The sequence below is a fragment of the Leptosomus discolor genome, chromosome 24 (assembly GCF_034619465.1).
Source record: "Leptosomus discolor isolate bLepDis1 chromosome 24, bLepDis1.hap2, whole genome shotgun sequence".
In the NCBI taxonomy this organism is placed as follows: Eukaryota; Metazoa; Chordata; class Aves; order Leptosomiformes; family Leptosomidae; genus Leptosomus; species Leptosomus discolor.
The window spans coordinates 8,104,767-8,114,052 of NC_141414.1; the positions used below are offsets into that span (position 1 = coordinate 8,104,767).

A 9,286-nucleotide genomic window follows, 5' to 3' on the forward strand; every position below is an offset into this window, starting at 1 on the left:
GGGGGCAATTCCTAAACTGAAAAAACCAGGAGTTTTTGTTTTCCTGTCTAACGCAGGGAGGGCTGTCTCTGCCTCCTACGGGCCTGCTAAACACACGGCACAAAGCAGCGCCCCAAACCAACCGGGGAACGTCCCTTTCTGCACGCTTGGTCAGAAGATGAAGAAAGGCAAGACGAAGTCGGCGTGCCAACGCAGAGAGACCACACACAGGAGCTTAATTTATGCAGATCTGGTTATAGGAACCGTGCCAAAGCTCCCGCATCTTCACAAAAGGAGCCTTAACCCGTCGTGAGGAAAAGAGAAACACACGAAACACCCGCTTACCGCCTCAGGTTTCTCGTTTCAAACACCGTGTCCTCGTCGCTGTCGAACGAGGCCATCTCGATGTTCTCATCGTAATTCGACAGCAGGCCGTACTTCTTCCGCTGAGGCTTCTTCAACCTGGAATGAGTTTTGCGCTCGTTTCTGGGTCCCTCTGACCTAGGGCTGAGGGACATAGAGCACAGGGTGAGTGGCCTGAAGAGAGACGGGGCCTTTACGAGCCAAAGGGCAAAACGAACTGGACCGGGAGACGATTTATCGCTGCTCGTTACCTTCGGTAATTAACAGCAGCATTTCACTGCCAGAGGGATGCACAGGGAAGCACAGCTCCGGCCTGGCGGGGGGGATATCCAGGGCAAACGGGGCGCAAGCCCAGGGCCCGGGGAGGGCGGACGGGACCGGGGAGGGAGGGGGGGGGGGGGGGTCAGGGGTACAGCCGGGGGGACCGGAGGGGCCCGCACTCACCGGAACGCCCGCAGGAGGAAATAGAGCGCGACCAGCGCCGAGAGGGCGCTCAGCACGTACACCGCCCGCTTCAGCACCGGCAGCCCCGAGCCCAGCGGCAGCCCCGAGCCCGGCGGTCGCCGCGATACCGGCGGCGGGTCCGTCCGCGTCTCGTTACCCGCGGCCGCCCGCGGCGCCTCCGTGCCGTTGAGCGGGCTCGGGGTGACCGGAGGAGCGGGGGAGGCGGCCCGACCGGCGTGCAGAAGGAGGAGGAGGAGGAGGCAGAGGGGCTCCGGCCGCAGCATGGCCGGGCCGGGCGGCGCGGAGCAGCGAGCGGCGCCTCGGCGGGGCGGGCGCAGGAAGGCGGCGGGACGGTGCCGCGCGGCGCAGGCACCGGCCGGGCCCGGCGGAGCCGCACGCCGCGTTCCGGGGCAGCGCCGTTCCGGGCCGGCCCAGGGCGTCCAGCCCGGCCTCGGCCCGCCGCCGCCGTCCCGCCTCTCAGGGCGGCGGGTTCCCCCTCGCAATCCCCGTCCTCCTCAGGGCCGCCATTCCACCCCCGCGGCTGCCGCGAGAGCCTCTCAGGGCCGCCCTTTCTCCCTCAGGGCCACCATTTCCCGCTCGGGGCCGCCGTTCCCCACCACCACAGCAAGACTCCCTCAGGGCCGCCATTTTCCCCTCAGGGTCGTCATTTCTCCTCAGGGCCATCGTTTCTCCCTCAGGGCCACCATTTTTTCCTCAGGGTCGTCATTTCTCCCTCAGGGCCGCCTTTCACCCGCCCCCCCCCCCCCCCCCCCCCAAGCACGACTCCCTCCCTCAAGGCCGCTGTTTTCCCCTCAGGGTCACCATTTCCCCCCTCAGGGCTGCTGTTCCCCTGCCACCAAGGCGATTTCCCAGCCAGAGGTGAGCAGTGCTTGAAACACGAGCATTTTGAGCATTTCTAACAACCGCCTTGTTTCTCCACAGGAGCTCCGGACAGACCCCAGGGGGTTTGGCAGCCACCCTGAAGCCCAGGTCCGCTCCCCACCCCACAAGCTGTCATCTCCATGAAGGGCCCGGAGCTGCCCAGGCTTGAAGAAAAGACCTTTTTGGCTGGAAATGGGTTCCCCCCCCAGCAGATGCCATGTCAGGTCCATCGCCCCAGAGCACCTTCCCGAGGATGCAGCTGGGTTTTGCACCCAGCCCCCGCAGCTAGCTGTTCCCTCAACAAATCATTAATGCAGCATCATAATTAGCAATGCTGAAATAACAGCACTGCAAACTAGGCCTCTATTTTTGCACCTATTAATTATTTCTGCCTGCATTTAAGCATCTAGGCATCCTATTTAGGAAGGTCTTTCAAATAATGCTTTGTAAGTATTTACGGTTTGAATTCGTTGCAACATCACCCAGCTGCGTTTCTATCAGCAAAGGTTCCTCACCCTCTCATGCCCCTGTATTTAATATCATCCTCCATAACCATGCAAAAATCCTCACTGGTGAATCGCTAGATACAGCCCCCCAAAAGGTGTCAGGTGATTTCTTTTTTTAAGCCCTGTTCGCTTTGGTAATTTGAAAAAGTTTAAAAAAGGAAGAAAAAGTAGGTTTCAGGAAGTAAGCTTGATCATCATTCCCATTCCGCAAGCACGAATGCCCCCCAGGGCTCTCGTTGCTGCACGGGGACATGGTGATGGCTCTTGGGCACCAAGCCCTGGGGAGCAGGCACCCTGCTTGCTGCCCGACTGAATTCCTTGGCACCTGGGACTCCCCAGCAAGAGAAAACTATTTCTTACTAAGAGCACACATTTTTACAGCTGGCTTTAGCTATTAATTTAGCTCATTTATACCCGCCAAGTGTCCGGCCTCCATCACACCTCTCTGCTCGGGAGAGCTGATTCAAGCCACCACAAGCACAAGGCTGGGGACAGCGGCTATGTCTCGTGGGCTGACAAGCCACCACAGCCTCCTTGGCAGCCAGGCCTCACAGCGTGGACTGGAGAACGCGCCATCACTTCTGCCCTTTGAACACGCCGCAGCAGCACGCGCTACTGGGCGCAATATCCACCGAATTTCTTCAAAGGCACTCGGGCTGCACGAGCAGACTTTTGTTTGTTGCGTATTACACCGCTCCTAAAAGACTGTCCTTCAAGTGGGGCATGGCCTGACCAGAGGCCAGAGAAGTATCAGTATGAAAAAGGGAGAGGGGAGCAGGACAAATCCATCGGCTGTGTTAACACAAAAAGGGCGGGCAGGAGCAGCAGGCACCAGCAGAAGCCCCCTGGCTGCCTCACGTCCATCGGCCTCTCCAGCACTCTGCCATCTGTACAGGGCACTCATCAGGTCAGCAAAACCAGTCACTATCCTACTCCCACCATCTCACCAGCCTTTTTTCTTTTTTTTTTTTTTTTTTTTAAAGTCTGAACAGCCTCACCCCCCTCCCGAAGCCTCTCGGGGCAGCACTCAGAAGCCGCTTGGCTCAGCACTGCCCCAACACTTGCCTTGTTCCACTTCTCTCCAAACACCCAACAGCTCTCACCTGATGAAGTTGCCCTACTAGAAAATTCCTGGACATGAAACCCCAACTTCCATCAGCAACACCATTTTAATTACTAACGTGTACAGAAAGAACCGGTCATGACCCAAGCTGAAAAAAGCTTTAGCATTTAAATGCAAATTAGACTTTTGTATTTGCCACTTCAACTGGCAGCAGCAGCAGCTCCTGTTCTGCACAAACACCGACTCCTTGTTCGTGCAACTGCTCACCCAACAGCTCCCCTCAGAGGCAGCTGCTTCACTACTCAAGTTCTGCAGATGCACAAACTTAAGGTAATTAGACCACTTAATTCAAGGTTACCATGATGCAATTTAGCTTCTTCCCCAACTCTGCCCTTACAGGCAGGTTACCCTCTCTGTCCACCCTCTCCAACCAGAACCCCACTGGTTTATTTTGCCCTTTTAACTGGGCGACACACCAGGTAACTGGATTTCTATTGTACCCCTTGGCCACGATCTAACCCTCTTATGTTTCCCCACAAAAGTACTACAGAGATTCTTTTTTTTTTTCCACATGCCAGTGTTTTATTCTAGCTTGACCCATTTCCTTGGTCAGTTGGCCTCTATAAACACCAGTAACAACACTGCTCAAAGCTCTTCATCACCACCACTCCAGTCAATGGCTGTCCTTGGTCTTCTCTGATGAATTTCATTGCTGAAATAAAATCAAGACCGTGAATTTAGAGGCAGAGAAAGTCTACGGGTATTTTCACCCCAAAACCACCGGTCAGACTTCACCGCCTGCAGCGCAGCAGGACAGCGAGAGCCAAACCCCCCCCGGCTCAGGGAAAGCGCCGGGGGCGAGGGGCAGCCTGCGGAGACCTTACCTGGTTGGCAACCCCGCGCCTTGGTCCTGCTTCCCCGCAACGAGCCCTCGCCCTCCTCAGGATCCCCGCTCGGGCCGCGCAGTCCCTCCGCTCTTCAGCCTGCCAAAGCAGAGGGGCATTAACAGAGGTGCCGAGCGGAGCCTTCGCAGCGCCACCCGCCTCCCCCCGCACAAGTCACATCGGATACGAGGGTTTCACAAGCCATTCGCTGAACCCATCACATCACAGAAGCACAGTCTGGGAACACTGTTCCAGGGCCGGCTGATGCCTTTGACACACCAGCCATGTATCTTTGGATCCCTAAGCAGAGAGTTAACCACTTTGACATGGCTGCTTAGGAAGTGTGGGCTATGGGAAAAAGTTAATGGCAACAAGTAGGATGGCAAAGAAAGCTACAATTAAAGTGAGCAACTTAATGAAGTCTAGGAAGATTCTCAATAGATGAACACATATCGAGTCAGGGAATTCGTTTCCCATCTTGCTTCCGTACCTACGAGCAAGACATGACTGCATGCCCAACTCTGATCTGTGGAACCGAAGTTGTGCCACAAGCCAAAGGGTGCGTACGGCATGGGTTAAAATTTTTCCATCGGTTGATCAAAATTGTCAAAGGAATATTTCACAGGTACATTAGACTTTCAAATGAGCTCTCAACAAGAGGAAGGATGCGGACATGAGCAAAAGGAGTTACCTCGAATTACAGGACTATTTCCACATATGAACTAGCCAAGAGAGCAGCTTTCGTCTCAGAGGTTTCTGTTGGAGGCACAACACTTCTTTTCTCCAAGGACACTGCAGTTTCCATATGCTAGCAAAGAATTCTTAGAACTTGTAAGGCAATGACAAAGCTAGCTAATCACGGCATTGACCTACCATTGCACACTCCTGTCACGCTAGGAACTAGCCCAGTTACCGAAGGCCTGATTCTCTGCTACAGCTCTTCCATGTAGGCTATTGCAGCATTTTAAGGACACATCAATTATCCTACCTAGCACCAGCGTTCCCTCCACTTCTGCTGACTTAGGCTTTGAGTGCTAGAACATCCTGAGGCGTACGCCCTCAGTCCTCTGCCTCTAGACAAGGCTGACTGTTCTTATGTGCAAGTATGTCGACGAATTCACATGTCAAGACCGATTCAGATTAAATTCTAGCACCTGGTCAGTAAATTTGGCTTGCTCTTAGACTATCGCTAGTCTTCTCCTCGCCTCTGGCATCCTCTATCACTTAGACTGTTCTTCATCTTCAAGGATTGTGTTGTGCAATGAAATGTAAATGTCAGGAGCAGAGTTCATTTCAGACGGTCTTTTAATAGGCTTCGTAAAGCCAAAGAAAACTGTATACAAGAATCCTTTACCACTTCAAATACAATATCAATGGAATATGCATATTTCTTCCAGTAAAAAAGGACAATATAAATAAACATTTTCAAGAACCTCTTTTATGGTAAGTTTGCAAGTCTATTTCTGGGTAATTTACATCATTACAACAGTAAAAATACCGTTATGCGGGTTGAACATACAAGCAAGTTTCTCTTTAGATATATCAAGGTGGTTTGCCTTCCAATTTGTACCCAGGCTGCATTCCTACCTTGCTACACTAAAGGAATGTTACAAAAGACGAAGGTAATGCACTTAAAAAAAAAGTCCACAGCTTGTTCAGCTTCCAGTGAACATTGAATTAAAGGTCCTTTCTATCTCAAAAGAAACTGAATTGGGGCCCCAACTTCACAACTTTAAAAAAAAACACCTTGGCTCATCATGAAGGATAAAATAAAATCTGAAGTGCTTTCAAAAAAGATTAAAAACACTTGAAAGCAGAGCTTTCTTAAAGAAAAGTCTAATTAGACCATCTTGTATCAGAAGCTGTCAGGCTGTGTTTGACAAGATTAGAACTGATAATACTACAAAAGTGAAAATACAAGTAGATGTACTACACAATAACGATTTCAGCGAAGCTCCAAAAATCTTTATAAATACAGCCATTGGAAGGACGATCTTGAGTCAGGAAGGATTTTTACTCGTTGTGTGTAGCTGAGGACAAGAAGCAGGCACAATTGTAAAGGCACTGAAGCATAGACAAGTTCCAGCATTTTACTCCCTTGCATTATTTCAGAAGCTAGTGCTAGTTTGCTACACCGTAAGAGAACTCCCCCACCCTTGATTAAGTTTGTTAGGGCATCCGAGTTTGGTCTTAGTCTCAAGCTCGAGGAACGTATTTTAAACACTTGCTCTGCCTTAGATCCAAGCAACTCCTACACATGCATTACAAATTAGAAACTTTTAACGGCACAACCACGTCCGAAGCCTGGCAGGTTGGTTCTTACGGGCAAGAACGGCAATAGCAGCACAGCCCAGCTGGGCCTTACAGGACTTCCAGACTCGAGGACAGGGTCAGCAGGTTTAGAGTCCCTACGGCACACGTACTGAGCGCTCCCATTTGAACCACGACTTACCGTAACTGTCATAGCTGTCTCTGTAGGATCCTCCTGAATTCCTGTCGCCATAGCCCCCTTGACTCCTGCTGTTAAAAACAGGCGCGTGCTTTAGATTTGCTCCACTCCTCCTGGAGCCCGCTGGCGCTTACGTCCAACAGGCAACGGGCTGGAAGGGCTTTGCAACAACCCCCTAGTGGCGGCGATGACTGTACCTGCTATTATAGTAGTCTCTGGAGCCGTTATACCCTCCACTTCTGGAATCAAATCTGCTGCCGCCATAGCCTCTGTCTCCACCCCCTTGAACAGACACCGGAGCACGGGGTTTTTAAGCATTCCAACCAACGCCGTTACCGCCTCGAGCACCGCACAGTCAGCCACGCACGCTCACCTCTAGAGAAGCCACGGCCCCGACCTCTGCCGCCACGGAAAAAGCCTCTGCCCCCAGAAGACCCCCCTCTGTAGCCACGAGATCTGTTCTCTGATGATTTTCCAGCTTGATCAACTCTGATCTGACGTCCATCTACAGACTAAGACAGAATAAACCAGCTTTAAACATTTAAATAGCAAAGCACACACATAGTGAGTTACACACCTTCGCTGTCAGTTAAGCAGTACGAGAATTTACTAGCTCTTACAAACAAAAGGTCTCATTCCATGTTGCAACTAAACCAACTATGCAAGTAAATTGAGGTTCCAACAGCAGGTACAGGTATTCCTACAAGGCATCGCTATTTTTCAGTTACATAGGTTAAATCGTAGAACTTTACAAGTTATACTCATTATTTATACAGTTTTGTTTTAAATCACCAGTATTTATCTGTTTTTCTACACCGCATCGAACAGAAGCACACCTTTCATGCTTCTCTTACTATGTTTGAGGAAATAAAGAAGCTGCTTCAAACCCTCCTTACCTTTCCATTCATGGCCATCATCGCATCTTTTGCATCATCTATGTTTTCAAAAGTAACAAAGCCAAAACCTCTGGATCTCTGAGTCTCTCTGTCTTTGACCACAACAACTATAAAAGGGGGGGAAAAAAAAAAGGGATCAGCACCTGCACAATCTAACAGATTCACGGGCAATCCTCCCAGCTCGGCACTGCAACCTTACCTTCAGAGATCTGCCCGTATTTAGAGAAGACTTGTTCCAATGACTGCTCATTGGTGTCAAAGCTCAGTCCACCGACAAAGAGCTTTCCCTCATCCGATGCCATTCTGACCTGCGAAGTCAACAGATCCCACGTCAGCATTTCAAGAAAATATTCCCACAAGGTCTTAAGTATGAAATAATAACGTCACCGGTGACCTCCCACTCTTATACGACGCGTACACTCGAAGCCTCGGTGAGCCGGGGCTTTGTACCGCACAGGAACAGGCCCCCCGGCTGCTGCCGGACCAGGAGCTCTGCCCCGGGCCGCGGCCCAAGGCCCGCAGCGGGACGCCGGCCGAGCCGCCCCAGCACAGCCCGGCCCCGCAGGCCGCTCCCTCCCCCGGGGCCCCGCAGGCCGCCGCCCCCCCCGCCGCTCCCTCCCCCGGGGCCCCGCAGGCCGGCGGCGAGTCCCGGCCCCGGCGGCTCCGAGCGGCCGCTGCCCCCGCTCCCTTCCCCCGGGGTGGCCAGTGCGCATGCGCGCCCCCGACCCCCGCCGGGACGCGAGACCCCAGCCCCTCCCTCACGTCCCGCCCACTTGGCGCAGGCGCACACCGACGCCCCTCCTCCCGCCCGCCGCCATTTTGCACGGTGGAGGCTCGTCGCCATTTTGTTTCCGAGGGCGCATTTCACCCCTCCCCGGCCCCTTTCCCCCCCCGCCAGCAGACAGCCGGGACAGCACCGGGGGGCTCCCCGCAGCCACGGAGGACACCCGTGCCGCGGGACGGGTGCTCCGTTCCGGACTCCCCAGGTACCCAGCCCGCCGCTCCCAAGGCACATCTCCGCGAGGTCCGGCGCCCCAAGCCCCCCCCGGCCCAGCCCGGCCGCAGCCCGCCCATGGCGGCGGGTGCCTTACCGGTGCCCTGGAGGTGCGAGGGTCCACACAGCACTTCAAAGCTTCAGCGCGATGTACGCTGAGGCTGGCGGGGCGGCGGCTTATAAACGCCCGCGCTGTGTGCCGCCCATCTCATGAATATGCATATTAGCCCCCGCTGCAAGGCGGAGCGACAACGTCACCAAAGCGCTGCCGCCGCCGCACTACCTGATTGGGCTGGGCGTTGTTAATATTCATGAGCCGCGAAGGGAGGGGCGAAGGGAGGAAGGAGCAAAAACAAAAACGCTGCGTTTCCCCCCTCAACACCGCCCCCTCCTCCGACCTGGGGGCGGGGCTCGGAGGACGGCGCGGATTGGCTGGGAGCGCGGAGACCGTTGGCCGGGAGAGCCCCTGTGAGAAGAAAGGAAGTGGAGGCAGCTGATTGGTCGTGGGGCTGCTGCCGCCCCGCCCTCCCTGGCGGCCGGCACGGCGGAGGGGGCGTGGCCACGCTGCCCCAGTTTCGCGCCCTTCTCGGCAATGCGGCGGCGGCTGCAGACAAAGGGGCCGCCTGAGGGGGCCGCCGCCATCTTGGGTAGGGAGCGCTGCCCGCCGCAGGCCTCGGCCTCGATGTTGTTCCCGGGCCGTCCTCCTACGGTCTGCCACCCGCACCGGGCAGGCCCGCTCCGCCGCCGCCCTGCGTGCCCCCGAGGTGCGGCCAGCCCGCTCCTCAGGACCTTGTCACTTCGTCCGAGAGCGGGCGGGCGGGCGGGG

General features: G+C 54.7%; 2 protein-coding genes across 5 annotated transcripts; both read right to left on the reverse strand.

Annotated features, from left to right (window-relative positions):
- Window positions 1–320: 320 nt before the first annotated feature.
- Window positions 321–1,070, reverse strand: FAM174C (family with sequence similarity 174 member C). The gene is made up of 2 exons (XM_086477518.1): window positions 787–1,070; window positions 321–486 (listed from the first exon to the last, which is right to left on the reverse strand). The coding sequence occupies exons 1-2, from the start codon at window positions 1,068–1,070 to the stop codon at window positions 321–323; spliced, it is 450 nt and encodes a 149-aa protein (XP_086333644.1).
- Window positions 1,071–3,799: 2,729 nt separating this feature from the next.
- Window positions 3,800–8,704, reverse strand: CIRBP (cold inducible RNA binding protein). Of its 4 annotated transcripts, XR_015184016.1 has the most exons (8): window positions 8,558–8,703; window positions 7,666–7,774; window positions 7,467–7,573; window positions 6,944–7,082; window positions 6,768–6,852; window positions 6,574–6,641; window positions 4,122–4,220; window positions 3,800–3,949 (listed from the first exon to the last, which is right to left on the reverse strand). XR_015184016.1 is itself a non-coding variant. In XM_086477321.1 (7 exons), exons 2-7 carry the CDS (start codon window positions 7,766–7,768, stop codon window positions 6,135–6,137), a joined length of 519 nt encoding a protein of 172 aa, XP_086333447.1. In that variant the 5' UTR covers window positions 7,769–7,774; window positions 8,558–8,704; the 3' UTR covers window positions 5,409–6,134. The 4 variants fall into 4 exon arrangements, 3 of the variants coding, with proteins under 3 accessions (XP_086333447.1, XP_086333445.1, XP_086333444.1); XM_086477321.1 differs by lacking the exons at window positions 3,800–3,949; window positions 4,122–4,220 and adding an exon at window positions 5,409–6,151 and having other exon boundaries at window positions 8,558–8,704; XM_086477319.1 differs by lacking the exons at window positions 3,800–3,949; window positions 4,122–4,220 and having other exon boundaries at window positions 5,409–6,638.
- Between the last annotated feature and the right edge of the window lie 582 nt (window positions 8,705–9,286).